The sequence below is a fragment of the Apteryx mantelli genome, chromosome 3, assembly GCF_036417845.1.
Source record: "Apteryx mantelli isolate bAptMan1 chromosome 3, bAptMan1.hap1, whole genome shotgun sequence".
In the NCBI taxonomy this organism is placed as follows: Eukaryota; Metazoa; Chordata; class Aves; order Apterygiformes; family Apterygidae; genus Apteryx; species Apteryx mantelli.
In genome coordinates this window covers 80,176,473-80,195,616 of record NC_089980.1, presented here as the reverse complement: position 1 = coordinate 80,195,616, position 19,144 = coordinate 80,176,473, and the positions used below count along the sequence as shown (strand labels likewise).

The 19,144-nt window shown below is 36.3% G+C and overlaps 1 protein-coding gene across 1 annotated transcript in view; it reads left to right on the top strand.

Annotated features, from left to right (window-relative positions):
• The window catches only part of RNF217 (ring finger protein 217), a 62,278-nt gene extending 45,798 nt beyond the window's left edge, over positions 1–16,480 (top strand). Inside the window, exons 4-6 of the mRNA XM_067293777.1 lie at positions 5,329–5,530; positions 13,762–13,833; positions 15,877–16,480. Of these exons, the coding sequence (XP_067149878.1) occupies positions 5,329–5,530; positions 13,762–13,833; positions 15,877–15,950 (348 nt within the window). The 3' untranslated portion in view covers positions 15,951–16,480. The remainder of the gene's footprint in view (positions 1–5,328; positions 5,531–13,761; positions 13,834–15,876) is intronic.
• The last annotated feature ends 2,664 nt before the right edge of the window (positions 16,481–19,144 follow it).

The window sequence follows — 19,144 nt, the reverse complement described above, 5'->3', positions numbered from 1 at the left end:
TATAACTAGCAAGTAATCAGAAGAGCCGCTTAGCCTGCATGCCTTTTGTGGTACTTCTTTTTATTTTTTCTTAATCAGTTACTGAGTAGTTATCAAAAATAAATCTTCTTCACATCTACAGCCAACTTCATCTGCATCAAAGCATTAAAAGATGTTTGGGTATGGGGATAAGCATGCCAAGAGTAAACAATTGGGGGGGTGAGATAATATGTTCTCTGCCTCTCCCTCCAGCCACCCCCAAAAATACCCTGTCTATAAGATAATGGTCTATATTGAATCAGATGATTGTCACATTTCCCGTTCAAAAAGACAAAAAGAGTGAAGGAGAAGACAGGATTGTTAACATAGGATTTGAGCTATCTTTTTTTTACATCCAGGTAGGCAGTGTTTCAGGTGACAACTATTTTATTTTGGTATGTGCTTATGTTATATTTAAAAGAATCTCTTTCATGTTTTGCTTAAAAAAATTGCAATAGTCACAATTGACCAACAAATTGAGGAAAAGTAAAGATAAAATTGTAAGTGTCAAGATACTAGATCTTTACACTAAAACTGAAGCTAATAGAAACTAAAAGTAGAAAGTCTAGTAGGGGCGGACATTCTTTCCTGAGATGACTTGTAAAACTACGGGTAACTTCCAAAGTGTGAGACTGACTACAGTGTCACAGATTTTGACTTTATATATTAACAGATATCTTCTGGAGATATTTATATACGCATACAGGCTAGTATATGCACAGGCTTTTTTTTTTTTTTTTTTTTTTTAAGTAGCTGTATCACTGAGAAGTAGAATGCACAACTTGTGTCTTGTCTGGGCATGCAGGTGGGAAAATGGGAGATTTAAAGTGCTAGTAGTCTTACAGTGAATATATAGGCAGATCCTTAGGCAAGTATTCACACGTTTTTCAGTGGTTTTGCTAAGTGTTTTTGAGAGAACGTAATCCTTGGGAATGTGAATACTAGTGGGCACTGTTAAATAGCTTTAAATTTAATTACCTTTTTCTGTAGGTAGACACAACTTTAGTGCGCCTAACAAAGAGATTATTTTCAGCTGTAATAAAAATACTACGTATTGTCAAAATACATTACTATTGTTTTATTTCGTGAATATATTTTGTGAATATCTCTCAGTATATTAATAGCAAGTTGTTATTCTTTTATGTATCTTAAATAAATTATGACATTTCTTGGGGGGTTTTTTTAGTAGAACCCTTCCCAAATTTATTATATGCTGTTTTGAGATACTCAGCATAGACCATTTTTCTCAAGATTTGTCCAACCAAGTTGTGGTTTTGTTTTAGGTGGAGTTGACTAATGGGTGCTAAATTACTGCATTTTATTAAGTGCCTTTTCATAAAATGTGTAAGTTTATCTGTCTTCCCCACTACTGTTTGGGGTTTTGCTTTATTTTCTTTACAGTTTCTTGAAACAATGTGTTCGCAACAAAATGTTCTTCTTCCACAAGTGTTTTTTACAGTACAGCAAAACAAGGAAGTACTTTATATTGGTATTATCATCTTATCACAGATTTCAAAAGAGAAAACTGACAGAGGAAACTCAAAGAGGTGGTTCTTACTTAGAAAGCTTTGAACAGCAGCAGAAAATTCAGTAAATGAGCATTAATGCAAATCAAGGAGTATACACTACTTATATGTGGATTTACTATTCTGATTAAAACGAATGTTGTCAGATAACTCAAGACAGTTTTTTAAGGTGTTCTTTGAATTCTTTTTCATTGACTGTAATGAAGAGAATCTGTGCTTGTATATGAGGGGATTCAGCTATGCATCAAGTTTACTTCAAAAGGAGGGGAAAAGAAATGACAGCTCTGTTCCTCATTCAATGAGAGTGGTAAATCTCTTGGAATGGATTTTTTTGGAAGATTTCTGTGAATGGGCCTTTCTTTACAGAGGGTATTTGCAGGATGGGAAGGCAACTAGTTAAATACTTCAGCTATCTCCGTTGATTAAGGAAAATACTGAAATATTTTCAAGATTCTTTTGGCCACTATTCATTCTCTAGAAGATTACTTGGGTCATCTGTACGCATCATTGCATAGTTGCAAAGTAAGGTGTATTTGGTAGAGCTCCGAAATTGTGTCTCCAATAGCCAATCTGCTAATTCAGCTTTTGCCTTAAGTCCCTTAGCAATATGTACTTCACAGTTGGTGCGGTTTTTTTACCCCTCTTGTTCTGGGAGCCATTCTTGAGTTTCTGAGTGAACTAACCTTACCGTGTAAGGTGAGGTATGTCTTTGGATGTGAGCAGGCTCTGGGCACTTGTTGCTGTGCAGGATTAAGCCAGCAATAGCACCTGAATCTTTGGAGGCAGATACGAGGCTTGTGGCAGTTTTTCTCTCATCTTGCCGCTTCCACCCCCTGCCGTGCTGCTGGGAAGCTTTGAGTTGATCAAGCCCCTGAAGCTCGCACCAAACCAGCTAACTATAGCAAGCCGCATTCCCAGCCCCTTGCGCTCCTCTTGGTGTCTGCTGCCTGGCACATTCCTGCTGTTTCGGCCAATCGAGTGGGAACATTCATGTGATATCTGACCCGTTGGCAATCACTTTCCCAACCTATAGATTTGCCATCCATCTCTATCAGGGGATTATACGGAGGGGAGAGAGAAATACCCATGTGAACCAGAGCCAAAGTTTCTCTGATGAAATGTCATTTGTTAGTCTTGAAAGCTGCCTGACTGAATTGTACAAAGTTCATCTGGCATTGTCAGTCTGTGTGCATAGATAGGATGTCCAAGCTCTGCAACTAATTCTTTTTTTTTTTTAATGAATTCTCTCCTCATCAAAAGGTAAAGTTTTTGCAACAAAAAATAAGTGTAAAAGGCAAGTAAAATGAGTTGTTTCAAATTTGCAGCTTTTGGAGAATTATGCCTAGATGGTTCTGCGTAAGCATTGTCCAAAACTTTTGTAATATTTTATCTTTGTTTCTTCAAAAAGTAAAGTTCATATAATTGCATTATGTATCCGTAAGAAAACAAATCCTGTGTCAACCTCTTTATGCCTTAAGAGAGGAGTATGTTTGTGTGTCAGGAGGATGGGAAATGGGCAGGAGGAAGGTTCAGGGGATAACAAACATTTTGCTGGTTTTGTGGGATTTCTCATACTTTGTTTTGGAAGACATAGGGCAGAAACGATTAGATTCAGAACTGAACCTTGAGGAGTGATGGGAATGGTGGCTGGCTAACTGGAGTTTGCACACATCTAGGACAGTGTGGTTAGAAGGATGGCAGACAGTATCCAAGAGGAGATGGGTATTTATGAAAGGCATTGAGGGTAGAATGTAGAGAGCCATTCCCAGCTGGTCCTTGAGTTTCCAACTACCAAACAAAATGATTTTTTTTTTTTTTTAACATAGAAAGTATTTTTGGAATGAGTATTTGCATCTAGGGTTATTAGGCTCTAGGCTTGTACAGATTTCCAGTTAGGCTTGATGGTAGCTTAATATATTGGGTTGGTAAGTTGAAGAAGAGAAAGGAAAGTTCAGCAGTCTTGATTAAAAAAAATAAATAAATAAGATACTCTTCATTAGTGTCAGAAGATTTGATTTCTTCATTTCCATGTTTAAGATGGAAATGTATCACTGTGAATCAGCAGATAAGGAAAGGTACCTCCAAAATCACAAAATCCTGTACAGTTGTTCTCTGAACTTCACCTGTTGGCAGGTGTACCTGGAACTACTTTTAGCTACATCTGCTCTGGATTCTTTTACCAAAAGTACTGTTACTGGAAAACATCAGCTTGTTTCTTTTATATACATATATAAATATGAAGTGCCAGTTTCAGTAGCATGTCAGGTGGGCAAGGTTTTTCAGCTCTAAGATTGCAAGCACACTTGACCCTCTCAAGAGTGTCAAATGCCCACAAGTTACAAGCCCCTCTTGAGGTGAGAGACTAATTCAATTGTACCTGAGCTTTCAACATCTCAGGTAAGTGCTCTGATGCTGGCAAGGCCATTTTAAGTAGTGATGTTTTATCTTCACTGTTACCTCTCCACAAAATAAATACTTCTTGATATGAGTAAGAGGTTACGGAGGCATTCATTGCAAGTTTTAACAAGTAAAATTCCAATGGACATGAGGGGAAAAAAATAGTCCCAGGGAGAGTGGCTAAGCCTGGGGCAGGTTGTTCAAAGAGACTGTGAAATATCCATTCTTTTTTCAAAATCTAATGGGACAAGACCTGAGCAACTGGGTCTGACTCTGATTTTAGCCCTGCTTTGAGCAGAGAGGTTAAAATAAATGAATGACTAAAATGACTAAGTCGCTTCCAGTGTCAGTTATTCTGTAAACTTTATCTACCATTCCATCGTCAAACATGGTGTGGGCTTTTTTCGGGGGGCGAGGGGGTATCGTTTTTTATCAGTTTTGTGAAAAAGGATACTTACCACCGTTAGCTGTATTTTTAGTTGGCAAGATTTTAGCTGGCAAGCTGTGTAATCAAATTATGTACTGCAACTATGATTTAGTGAAATAGCCCCAGGACTACCTTTTTTCTAAGATTCCCTGAACTATTAACTAAAAGTGAAGCCTTACAGAATCTGTGCAAAGTAAGTAAATTTACCAATTTTGCAGAAGAGTACATGGAGGTAGGGGAATGGTAAATGAGTTAATTCATGCAGGCAGGCAGTGGAAAGATGAAAGCAGAACCTAAGACAGCCCTGCTTATTGGTATACTACAAACATTATGAAAGCTGGGTGTAATTTTTTTTAATACAGTTTGTAGATACTTTCTTTTCTTAAAAGAATAATTTTCCATTACTATTCTCATTCATGCAAGCAGCATAGTCATTTTAGTTTTTATTGCTAAATGCCAAATCAATTTGTAAGGGGAAAGGGAGTGGGGCCACAGGTGGTATAAGAGGGAAGCCCATCTCTGGTGGGTCATACAGAGTTCATGAGCTATATTTACTGTGCTGCTCTTAATAACAGTTGGTGCTAATGTGACTGCCTGAGTAATAAAACAACTTTTCATCTTTCAAAGCATTCAGTAAGGGGAAAGAGCACTTGGATTCTTGTCTGAGACAAAGAGATTGTTTTAACAAAGAAGGAGAAATAAGTAGGAAAACACTTCTTCAGTGGAAATCTGGAAATAAATATAACTCTCGTATTTGTTGCTCTGTAAGCACACTGTAGAAAATTATTGTCTTAGGACAGTTGTAGCATCAACCGATGCAAGCACCAAGTTAAGCAAGGGTTTGCTCGCAGTGTCACCCTGTTTGATACATGGTATATGCAGTTACAGGGGTAGTGCCTACTTTTCTGTGCTTAGGGGGGAGGAAAAAATAATCTTTTCTTTTTTCTTCTGCTCATAAAGATCCACATCCAGAGAACAGAAGGGTGTGACCACATGACCTGTTCACAGTGTAACACTAATTTCTGTTACCGTTGTGGGGAGAGATACCGCCAGCTCCGTTTCTTCGGAGATCACACGTCAAACCTCAGTATCTTTGGATGCAAATACCGCTATCTCCCCGAGAGACCACATTTAAGGAGATTAGTGCGAGGCTCTGTCTGTGGTGAGTGGATAAATGTACCTTGTAGAGAGCTGCACAATGAGGAGATTGTGGGGAAAAAAATCAGTATGCTAAAAACCATTGGTTTAAAGTACAGGATGCACAGCCTGCTGTTTAGTTATGTGAAAGCTGGTCTATTAAAAATATTAAAAGATGTAGGATTTTGACTCTATTTTTCAATGGACTCCGTATGAATAAGTATTGTGCCCTTTATTCTGATAATGTTTTCTAACCTTTTATCAATAACACATAATGATAGCAAGCAAACTTGGAAAAAAAAAAAAAAACTAATCTCAGCATAAGCCAGTCTTAAAAAAGAATTTTAGTTTGTTTCAGAGAACATTCAGTTCACTTTACTTTATAATTTATAATTTATTCACATTAAGTTTCATAGTGACCCCAGCTATTTAAAAGGACCTTTTATCTTGTATCATGTGAAACGCCAGTGCAGCAGTTTCACAGAACATCTTTTGGTGAAAATCCTTTGTACAGTGCTCGGAGTTATGATGTGGGAAATTTCTCTTTACGTTTTATATCTTTGTCTTTTTGCATATGGCTGTGTAACTACCACTATTTGATCTTTATGTCCCTCCTCTAACGTACAAATCAAGAAGCATTTACTCAGGCACACATTGAAAGCTATGCCACATTTCATAGCAGCTGAAACCTAGATCCACAAAAGTATCCACAGGAGGAGTTGATTGTTGCCAAACTGTGGTTGTGGCATGATGAAGTTTGGCTAAGTCTGAGCAGAGTCTGGCAGCCAAGTGAAGTGCCTGGACTGGAATGTCCCCATACAACACCTAGGGAGATGTTTGTCCCCAAGAATGGGATTTGCATGCTGAACTGGGGATATCTCAGCTACCTAGCAGGAAAGTGGAGAGAAAGAAGTATCTGAAATACCGTATTTCTAAAGGAGCTAGTTAACAGTTCTCCCCCGGGGAGTTTTTGGTCCTTGCTCTGAGTTGATGACTGCCTATTAATCAGGGGTCCTTGTTCTTCAGTAGCTCTTCTAGTAGGAACTAGACTTGCATGATTTCACTCAGAAGAGGATATAAAGCTGTCAGTGTGCATGTTGCTGACTTTGATCATTAGGTTCAGATGAAATCCAGTTTAAAAGTAGAACCATATAAATTAATCTCTCTCACAAGAATATAATGCCAAAAGATTGACTTTTTTTTTTAAAAAAAAAAAAAAGCACTCCTAATTTGCTTTTGAACAAAATGGATACCCATCTCAACCTTACAGAAGCACAATAAAAACCATTTTACATGATGTAACTCGCTACAACATGTTAAATTAGTATATATATAAGGTATCATGTAAGGTAAGAATTGTTATCAAACTAAAACGTTATAGGAAAAGGTTGTATTAAGTATGGAAAACTGGGGACCCATTAAGGAAAAGGGGGAATTTTGCAATATGAAACAAGGCAAAGAAATTAGAGATTAAATTCCAATATACCTAGGATAAGGAAATGCTTTGAGTTTTTCAGTTGGATGATGTTGAATATAGAGATAAAGGTAAGAGATTAAACGTGTGGAATTAGACATCAGTAGATCTGAAGTGAAAACAATACTCCTGAGCCAAATGTGTTCCAGTAAGAAACCCGGGTGATTTCCATTTTAGAATAATACAAGAGTTGGCGCACAAACTCATAGGCCTGGTAATAAGAATTGTTAGCTGATCTACAAAGTTCTGGGAGACTAGCAAACGTGGAATGCATATTTAACAAATGATGGTAAGTATTACAGGCCCATTAGTTTGACCCTAGGATCTTGCAAGGCTTTAGAACAAACTTTAAAAGAGAGGTGAAGTAAAGATACAGAAATAAATGGGAAAGAGAATAAAAATTCAAAACAATTGTATATGCTTACTCTGTGATATATTTTATAGAGATAAATTCCAACACATGAGAAGATCTGTTAAAGATTAAAGACAATGCTGGCACTAGAACAAATGGATGTAAACCGTTCATGAATAAATTTAGGTTTACGATTCAAAGGCTGTTTCTAAGCTCTTGGTAAGGTTTCAGAAGAGCTTTCAGTAAAAGCAACATGGCAAACAATATAAATTATTTTAAAATGGATCTTGGTACATTTGATGGAATTACTATCTGTGATAGCAAGGGATTGTACTCAGACATTACAAATACTGTGCTGCTCACATGCAGAATCATGGCTAATGTTACTTCAAGATTAAACCTTCTGTGTGCCATGGGGATACACATATAAATAAGTATTATCTTTATTATCTTTTAACACAAATTAGATCTGCCAAAAGTTATATTATTCCTGTTTTAGCTTTTGCATTGGTTTACACTTATAGTATCTGAACATGCAGTTTGCTGATTAATGCCAGAAACTGTGCATGCATGATTTTAATAATACATTAGTTAGGTTTTATTTTCCCTGTTTCTGGTTAATTTTTTTAAGAAACAGTAGTACACAATATTTTCCTTTAAAAAAAAATCAGCTTTTACTAACAACAAGAAATAAAATTAGTTTATATGCAAATAATGACATGGAGGTAGCAAAGACCAATGCAGAGGTATATGTATCAGTTAAAATTCTTGAGCAGTCATGAAGATGTGTATCTTAATAATTCATAAAATCATGCACAGAGGTGTACAGAAGGTACAAGATTTTTTTACTTTCATTTCCTGTTGGTAAGCGTGCTTGTGGTTTACTTTAATTAGTAAGCCAAGAAAGGTTAGCGAAGTTCAAAACCTCAGCCTAAATTTCTCTTAGAGTTTGCTGTTAAAAATTTCTCTCCAGGACTGCCTCTGTTGTAATGTGTTGTTTTCCTCAGGAACGTTCATATTAATAGAGACAGAGCTAACTGCTTCTGCCAGCAAACATCATAATTGCCCTGATTTTTAGAATAGTTTGTTAACATCCAAGTTCACAATGAGTCAGAGAGTTCTGCAGTGATATCCAGGACCCTAAGTCCCTCAGGCTTCTCCAGAGGGAAGTTGGATTGTTTCTGATTTTATTTTTTTAATATTGATTCTGATATATTGTATAAATAATAGCAAAACACTCCAGAGTCCTACCAATGCTTGCACCTGAAATCTGGAAAATAAAGGTGTAGCAACTTACATCTGTTTAGGAATCAAGAATTCAGCCAACTGCTTTTCCTCTATTGGATTAGATTTTAGCTATGATTAGCTTATGTGGGACAGCATGGGCCTTGATTTACACACACTTTTTTTTAAGAAGGTGTTATGTTGTTGTAAGGTGGTCTCCTTATCCTCAGCTGTGGTGTAATGTCAGCTCAGCTTGTGCTTCTGCCATCTTGAGGGGTGGAGGCTTGGCGAGATCAGCTGTCCTTGTAAAACTTTAGCCATCTGCAACAGAGTTGATCTTTTCTCGTTAACTGGGTAAGTGCAAAGGCATGTGTAGCAGAGTTCATTTTCAGCAGTGGCCAACTAGAAACAAGATCCCACTAACTGGATTTCCAGTGATCATTGGTTTAGAGACTTCCTTAGTTGAGGTTCACATCTATATCTTTGCTTAATGACTATCAGTAGATGCATCCTTCACCAATTTATACAATTTTTCCTCAATAACTTATAGTTTTGGTCTCCACAATATCTGTGCATATTTTGCTGTAGGATTTTATTATGCATTGTGCAGAGAAAGTACTTCCTTCCTCTCTTGTTTTTTTTTTTTTTTAATTGCCTCTTGATAATTTCATTGGTTACTTCTTGTATTATAAAATATAGTAAATATTAATAATTTGCTCATTGTCTGGTGTCTTTCTTTTATAGACCCTCCCTCAGAATCTATCATCATCTCTGATTTTTTCTTCTTAACTGAAGCTTCCTAGTCTTAACTACTTAAAATCAAGTTGAAAATCCAGAAAACTTTCATTCCCGTTAGGGATCAAGCTTAGGATCAGAAATGTGTTGGTAGCTAGAACTGTATATGTAAATGTGTTCAGGCTTTGCCAGGCATCAGTGTAATGTTATTTTCAAAAGGATTGTATAAGACTGATTTTTGGTTCCATTCTGAGAGTCAACAGAGTATGTTAGAAAGAGGAAACTAGCAGAATGCAGAGGAAAAGGTCACTGAAGTATAGTCTGTAATATTTTACTATAATAAAATGCACTGCTACTTACAGAACTTTAGTTTTGGCTGCAAGTGGGAGACCAGTGAGGTGTTGCTAGATGCATTTTATTCTGTGATTTTTTTTTTTTATTCTCTTGCTATGGAGAAGAAATGTACTTGTTTAAGTAAATGTGGTGATCTTGTAGTCTGTACGGTGAAGGTTCTTTGCCTTCTTTTGCTTAATCCGGGTGGGTGGGGTGTGTTAAAAGGAAAGAACGCTTTATGGCAGACTCTGGCATGCCATCGTATTTTCTGTTTAGAAGTAAAGTTCTTTGCCTGCAATCACAGACTGTTCTATAGTAAACAGGGGAGAAAATCATTTATGGCAGCATAAATTAATAGCATTAAATTTAAACATACTGTTCTTCACAAGCCAGTGGCTTTGTAAAGGTAACAAGTCAGAGAGGAAAGAGGAACATAAACTGATATAATTGATCTCTGCTTAATTTGATGACATTCTCTCCCCACCTTAGCCTGCTTGTTTTTTTAAAGGAGCTTTGCCCTGTGACCATTGTGTACAGTAAGATGAAATAGCTTTTATCCTTCGTTCCCAGTGAACTTGGAGGTTTCATCCTCATACTAGTTAGACTCCACTTAGCTAAGTTGTTGAAGGCAGAATGTTTAATTATAATTTGAGTTAGTGATGAATTACATTCCTTATTAAACACAGAAAGGAGGAACATATGTTTAGCTGTCTTCAATGTATTTCGTATGCCACTTAAGTGTCTTCTGAATTCAGGTGGGTGAACTATGTTCAAAGTCATTCACTAATTGTGTGGATACGTAACAGGACAGAACATGTAATGGATGCCATTAAAACAACCGAAGTTTTTATGCATGGTGTATGCATTTCAAATATGAATCTGAAAACAGCATGTTTTCAGATCTGACTGATAAGTACCGCTGTCCCAAGACAGAGTGCATGATTCACTTTATGTATGTGCAGTTCAGAGCACTGCAGAAGGAAGCATGCATTCCTAGGATCCAAGCTTTATTAGCGACTTTACTGTTTAAGTCGGTCTGATTTGTAAGAATGCCCCTTACGCATTTGATTGGACTTTTTAAATACAGATGGAAACTTGTATTAGAACTTAAATCTAGCTAGATATGACTGTTTTGATTTGTAAATATATACTCACAGGGGCTCTGTTTAAGCATATACTGATATTTAGACTTGGAAGACTGAACTTTCCATTTTTCATATGCTGGTGATTAAATTTGTTCTCCAAAACTGGTATATTAGGTTTTTACGTGGAAAAGAATTCTCAAGGGATTTATTTTTTTTGTGTGTGCTTTTAAGGAAATATATACAAAGTTATGCAAGGGAAAAATATTCCCTCATGTTTCCCAAAATGATTCCTCCTTAGCAGAAAAATATCTTTCTGTGTATCAACAGTAGTGAAACTCCTCTGAAATCATCTGAAAGTCCTCAAAATGTAACATAAATATTACATTACTACAGTGGTCTAAATCTGCATGTTGAGTAACTGTGTATACAAAAAAAAACAACTGTCTGCCATTGATTTGAGTAGTATTCTAAAAATGTTCCCTTTTTGGGCTTGATTTATTTACTACAGTCTCTGTAATTATCCTTAAAAACTAACTTTTGAACATAACCAAACTGGCTATTATAAGCTAATGCTGAGTTCAGTGCATGGACTAATGACCCAAGGTTTTATTCAGCTCTGGAGCAAGTGTGGTGGTTGCTGCTGAGTTCCTTACTGGCACAGCTTCTCTGCGAGCAGGCTCTGAACTAGTAGAAGTAGGACAGTCGATCCTTGTGAGATGTGGTGACTATAATAAACACCCTTAGTCTCACCAGCATTTCTTAGTAAGCCTCTAGCTGTGATTAAGATCCTCATAATCCTTCACACTATGACAAACAATTTGTGTGAAGTTGCGTTTGGATAGAAACTAATGTTCAGTTCAGACGTATAAAACAGAGCATTTTATAATTTTTTTGTACGATGCAGATACAAATGATTGGAGTAAAAGATAGATATCTGTTGCTTTGCAATCATTGCTGTTGTTTGTGCTCTTACCTGATGGTAGCTTGAGTATATCTTGCTCACCTCATGGTAACTTGTTCTTGAAATTTATATGATAAAAGTAAAGAAAGATAAAGGTCTTATAAGTGCCCTTGTAAAGGACATTTAGGACATTGTATAGATATACAAGGATATAATACATATAATATTATATAATACACTGTTTTGTTTTTGTTTTTAAAGCTAAACATTTAGAAAGAATGCATTGATAAACAAAGATATAGTGGTAAAGATATAGTTAGTGAATTGATTGTCCCATGACAATGAAGTCGCTTCATATTCACAGGCAGGAGGAAAAAGACAAACATTAATGCTTTATTTCAGCTTGGAGTTAGTTTGTCAAATATGAGTCAACAAGATATTAAACTGAATTAGCTTAGGAAACATTCTTTGTATCTGCAAAGAAATTACTTGTGTCAAAAGCTAGCTTAGCCCTTCTACAGACTCTGGGTTCTGTGTGCTTTAGTTATCCATCCAGTGGTTTAAGTTTTTAATAATTTTGGTACCAAACATCTTAAACTTCTAACATTCAAATTATGTGGTTATTAATAAGGTATATGGTTATTAATAAAGTATATAGAGCTTATGCCTTAAAACGGTATTTTATAAGTTTTACTTCAAAATTGTTGAAGGCATTGTTAATGTTTTAAATATTTTTGATCACAGATTTTTTGGTGTTTACTTGAATTTTCCATCACTCTACATTCATTCTCCTGTCTACACTTGAATAACTTATTTGGGGCAATGACAACTTCTGTGTGTGTATAATGCAACTCAGTAGAGTCCCAAGAAGGTCTACCATTAGGATGCCTAGCAAATAGAGTAATACCAATAGTATTTGCCAATTTTTTTCTTCTAGGAATTAATGTTTCCCACCCACAACACTCCTGTTTTGATAGCTTTTAAATTTCTTAGGAGTGTGAAAAGGACCAATTCATTTACTGCTGTAAATATTTCCAAAATATCTCATTTTTCCTTCAGACTGCCCAAATTAGTTTCAGGTTATGGAGAGGTTTACATCATTGTTGAATGAAGTAATCCATTTACTGAAATCTGATAGAAGTGACTTGAGAGAGGGAAGCAAGAGGGAATGAACTTGCACTTCCTCCCTTTCCAGAGGTAATCTTTCAAAGATGTGCTTAACATAGGGAATTGTTGAATTTCAACTCTCTGTTCAAATTACTGGTGTGCAAGGAGAAGTACTTAACATGCTGCATTTTCAAAGAGCTGAGAAAAGCAACATCTCTGAGCCACTTAGCCAACACAGTGAGAGCGATTCTGCGCTGTGTAGTTGAATGTATTGGACACAAGATAACTTGGGTTCAAAGTTCGGTTTCAACTTCAGCGTTTCAAAAGGAGCCCTGCCTTCCTTCCAGGCAGTTATACACATGATAAACTCAGAAAAAAGTAAAGAATAAGAGCGGATTTCATTTGTTCTCAGAGTCCTATGTTTTAGTTGATAGGCAGTACAACCCTGTTGCCTTATTCATGTAGGAGCAGCAACACAGTGTTTTAAATATTGATCCAAAGTAGGGTTGGCAGTGGTTTGATTTAGTCCTAAATCGCAGCAGTACATGAGGACTTTACCGTAGCCTTTTACAGAGAGCAGAAGCATATTTAGATGCTAGCTGGTATTGTTGCTTTGAGCTAACCTGAACTCCTCAAAGATAGTGATTTGCTTGGCATCTTTCCAGGGTTGTTGTGGTACAACAGGATTCTGGAGAATCTCTCTAAAGCCAAAAGTTTGTAACCTTATATCCTTCATGTTCCTGTCAGTGCCCGAAGGATTTCAGAATGGAAACTGAAGTTAATGGGAGTTAATTGTTAATGTACGAAATGAGCTGTGTTCAGGGAATTGCAGTGGATAAAGAGAGCAATGTGTACAAGGAGATGACTTTTTGGTGACGATTCCTAGCTAGATTTGCAGGCTGACTTTACAAATAAAAATCTTGGTAAAGTATTCAAAAAAACCAACCAGCTTTTGAGAGGTCAGATTATCCAAATATTTATGAGTGGTTGGAGAGGGTGAAATAAAATGCCTGCTTTGAATTATTTAATGAATTTTTTGTTTCAGCTGGAAAACTACTCATTACACCCCTAATACTGGTTCTTGGACTGGCACTGGGAGCCATAGCTGTTGTAATAGGTAAGAATTACATACAGGAATGAGTCTGATCCTGATCTTGCCAGACTTTCTTGCATGACTTTAACATCTCAGTATTTCTCCCTCTGAGATGGACATAGAAAAAGTACAAACTGCAGAGTTTTTAGTGTAAAACACATGCATTTTTTTCTAAATGGGTTTATGCGTTCAAATCTTAACGCTTTAACTTTTTTCTTACATATGTTTTATGCCTACTAGCTTAATTGTTTTTTTCTAATTATTTAGTTGTTAAGGCTTTTCTGAACCAAAATCCTTAACTATTATAGTTAAAATAGCAAAAAGGCCTGCATAATTTATACCTAGTGCCAGTGGCTGACTGGCTTGGAACCTCCCTTTGCGCCACCCCAGTGGATCACAGCTTCAAAAACTTTGTCACATGCACTGCAAGACGTAATTTTGCCTATGTAGGTGCGTAGCCACTATTTGTTTATATTGGCAGTAAGATGTCAATCATGAATCTTGCTGCTTCACAACCCTTCACCAAATTACTCTAGGCCGTTGGAAATCTACAGTGAATGCCTATAGCTGAAGCATATTGGGATGATGCACCTTTATTCTGATATAATAAAGCTGATATATACTAGGATAATTGCATTAATAAGATTGTACATAACCAATCAGTATATAACCAATATACTGATAAAGCTTTTCTAGAGTATACCTGACATAATAAGGAATATAGTGAGTAGTTACAGTATTTAGACTAAGAATACAGACATTTTCTGTAATAATACTCCGAGCTGGGTTGGCTGAAGAGGTATATATTGTTTTAGTGACATTTTTATGCCAAAAATGTAGACAATAAAGACTCTCTAATGCCAGTAAAGCTTATTTTGCTCAGCAGTATGGTATAATCTATGTTTGGGGAAAAAAAAAAAAAACAACTCTTATATTAAAAATTAAATCTAAGGGGGTTTTCCCTCTAAGAGGGTGATGCAGCTGCAATAATGCCTGTTCTGCCACTAAAGTCCCACCCTAGGTCTGGCCAGATAACAGAGGCAATCAAGAAGAGTGGTGTGTGCAGTTCCAAAGACATTGATTATTTATAGTAAAGTTTTGATTTTGAGGTAATTACAGCAGTATTTACTGCCAACACACCTGTAAAAGTAATCTTAGTAGCATAGCTGAAAATCATTTTACATCAATGAAAAGATTATTCAACATAGCAAGTACCCCAATGACTGTGGTAGTCTTTTGTTATAGTTTATTACTGTGGCAGTGTCTGAAAAGAGATTCTTCACCATCTCAGTTGGTGGTGAGAGGAAGGGGGAAATAAGACACACTTTTTCTGTTGCGATTGAAAGAGTATCTCTTATGACAAACTATTTTTCACTTAAATAAATCTGATTTTTCTTTTCCTTTTACACTTTACTTTCTCTCTCAAAAGAGTTTTTAAGATGGTAAAATTCCTGCCTGGGCAAGGATAAACATTTGGTATTAATGATAGATAATGATGCTTGTTTTAAAAAAATAATAAATAATAAATAAATAAATAAAGGAAATAGTATAGATACAATATGCTGCCCTTAATGCATGTGAAACTGGTTGAATTAAAGGTTAACGGGATTTGGAACGAGTGGATTGTCTGAAGAGGAAGAAATAAACCTGGAATTCCAAAGTTGCAATAAGCAGATATTTGTTAGCCTTTTAGATTACATGTTACATGTTTATGAAAACGGGTTTAATTAAATCAGCCCTGGATTTAGATCTAGAAATTGCAGAAACACTTTTTAAAGTTTTAAATTTGTATCTCTTACAAAGCAGACCATTGTTCAGGAATTTATTTCTGTCAGGGATGGGGGTTTTACCAGGAGTTTGTTCTAAAGTAAACAGAGGAAAGTGTAGTTTAACAAGTTACCAAAGAGACTGTTGCAGTCTAGTGTTTTTTCTGCATGTCCAAATGCCTCATCTAAGTTCTCTGAAAGGTGGAAAGCTGCGTCTGAATGCTCTATGTACACTGAAAGAACAAAATGAGTACACAGAGGACTGCATTTAATTGTCTGTCGTCTTTTCTTGTTTTGGCAGGTTTATTTGTGTTTCCTATCTATTGCCTTTGTAAAAAGCAGAGGAAAAGGTCACGGACAGGTATGCCCTGGTAAGGACGGACCTTACTCATCTGAACTGAGCTGGTCCTGTAAGGGCTATACATGGTTTGTGCAACAGAGCAATACAGTGCTGGTAACAGCCCCCAAGCCACCGCCCTGGAAGAAGCACGGGGGATCTCCTGCCATCTTCCCTCAGCCAAGAACACTACTGCAGACCAGAAAGCCTCTTTGCTCTGGTGCGCTCTGAACAAGATGGGCCCCCTGACTGCTGCTTTTTAAATGTTTTTTTTTTGTTTGTTTTGTTTTGTGGTTTTTGTTTTGGGGGGTTTTGGGGGTTTTTTTTTGTTATTACTTCAGAGTTTTTTGAAGATTTAGATCTAAGTTTCTGAACTAGACAATCAAAGTCTGTATTGTAGCCACAACTCTACTACCGATTTGGCCTGTGAAGAAAGCATTTAACTGCTAACATGTGCTCCATTTAACTTCAGTATCGGCCTCTAAGGGGGAAATGCTTAGAAGTGTTTGGACTCTTACTGTACACTGAACGTTCTCCTTTTGGTATTAAAAACTAATTCTGTAAATAACTTCCATCACACAGCATTCTGTTCAGCATACCAAAACCCAGTCAAATGCCAGAACGTGACAGCTGGTTATCTTCTGAGTCGTCCTACTAGTGAGCAAGAGCGTAGATGTCATTTCTGCAGCATGGACTGCCACAGCCAAATAACAGTGCCTCAAAGAGATACAAGATTATTATTGAAACTTCATGATACCTATAAATACCTGATTGGTTTTGTTTTAGTATTTAAATTATGTCAGCTTATAAATAGTGATTTGGGTGGGGGAGTGACTTTGTTAGAGTACAGCATTGTGAACCTCTCCCAGTAAAAGAAAAGAATTGAAAGGTTTAGATGATGAGAAATGTCTGCGGCCTGTTCTATCCCCAGATATTCACTGAAATGTGTTACTGAATGTACAAGGAAGTGTATTCGCAAGTAAGCTGCAAACCTGCTCTTCTGTTCTGACTTGGCACATAATATACTTACTGCACTCTAGTTATGTGTGAAGATTGAATTGATGAAATTTTATTACCTAAATAGCACCTTTTTTTTAAAAGTAGGCTACCCAGGTCTTAGAGCATCCACTGATGCCTCATGAGGAAAACTGATGATGTTTGCATAACAGGAGGGGGCACGAATTGTTAGGAGACCATTTTATTCTTCTGTGCTTCCAGTGTCTCCCTTCCTTCCTGGCATGTTGTCGAAGGTCTTTGAAGAGAACAGCTATTCTTGCTCTCTGTTCCTAACTTCAGACTATCACTGTTTGTTACTGGACTTTTTTCTCAGTGCATCACCACAGAAGCAATGTAATTCAGGGTTAGGAACCAGCTACTAAGAATTTTTTCCTTTTTTAGTTCTAGTACAAATTTATCATGCAAATATAATCTAAAAGTAAAATAAAATAAGTTTGTGTAAGCAGAACACTGATACACAAAACATAGATGAAGAGAAATATCTGCTTTCTATTTACAAAAATTCAAGCTGATCTTAAGAATGGATTTGTACAGCGAAGGTACTTTTTTCAGTGAAATATTTGTGTGTGAATATATATGTATGGGAGCAGGGGAAAGAAAAAAGACCATGTGCAAAAAGTCTACAGACTTCAAAATTTAGGCCCACAAATAGTGTCTTTTGAAAGGGTGTGCTTTGAGACACTTTCTCTGAAACTTGTCACGAAATCTGAAACTAGCTGTAATTATTAAGTAAACAGTATGCTGCCCACCAACATAATGCTCTTTTGTCATGAAATAACCACTTTGACTACAAAGCCTCAGTGGAAGAAACTGATGAATATTTTTTACCTGGAAACACAAGTGTGAGCTTACTGTAGTTGGCTAGGATGTGTGTATTCAGGCAGCTTGTGGTTTGGTTTTGGGGTTTTTTTGGTTTCTTGATTTTTGTTTCCCCCCACACACACACCCCTTGCTGAAACAGTGTGTACAAGCACACCATAGTAGCCAACAGAACTTAATTTTTCCATTTGAGTTTAAGGGCATGTTGACCCTGTCATGACAGTAGAAATAGTACCTTCCTAAGATTTTTCAAATTAAGCTAGGAAGCAATGACATTTAGAAGTAAAGTTCAAAGGCTATTTTCAGTGCAAATCCACCTGTTAATTAGAATTCTTCTTCTGTGACACATCAGTTTTGTATTTTTGTTCTATCTGCAGGTTGGAAGCTGCCTTAAAATCAGTCTTGTTTTTGAAAGTGTTTTCCAAGGCCATACATATCAGTTCTCTTTGGCTTACTCAGGGATTTTTATTCCTTTCGTTAAATGTCAAATAACAAAGATATTTTTGTATTATTTAGAAAACTTCAGACCTCTGAGATTTTATATGTATATATATATTTTTTATATATATATAATATATATATACATATACATTTGGTTTTGCAGTGCAGTCTGTAGTGTGGTGTCAAAGTATTCCATTTAAGAATATTTTAGTACTTGAGATTCTCTGTAATTAGCTACACAGTGGATTAATTTCCTTTGTTTTCCCAGTTCTTTATAAATATGTGAGATATTCTTACAATCTTTGTAGCTGTTTTCACTCTGTGATGTTTGAGATTTTCATAGCTTCTGATGGGAGTTCAGTCAGATCTCAAGATACTAGAGTAAAGAACATAAAAGGGAAGATAACAGATCTGCACTTATTTTATTTTCAAAAAGCATGTCATTGTGGGTGAAGGCAAGGAATACACTCCTCAACTCCTACATTATCATTTCATTTGGGCCATTTTGATTTCATCAGAACAGATTAAATCAAATGAAAATGGTACTTCATATTCTACATATAGGCATCTTTGACCTTGTGAAGAAGAGAAAGTCTAATATATCTTGCTTTCTCTGTGGGGGGGAAGAAAGAAGGGGATAACAACAATATTTACTTTTGCTTTTCTGTAAAAAAAGGGGAAAAAATCAAGAGCCAGGCAGAGTAGGGATATGGAAGGCTTTTTCCCTCCATATAAAATGTCTCCATTTAAATAGTACATAAATATACAATTCATCATCAATATTATGTAGCATAATCAATTGGAATATAAAAAGTAGTTTAGCCCTATATTTTTTTTAATAAAATATTAGCTTTTAAACAGCTCTTCCAATATTGATCTTGACAAACTTTGTGTACATCGAAGGCATGTCATTTGTTTTGCAATCATTATTTTATCAACTTTGGGGAAATGGAAT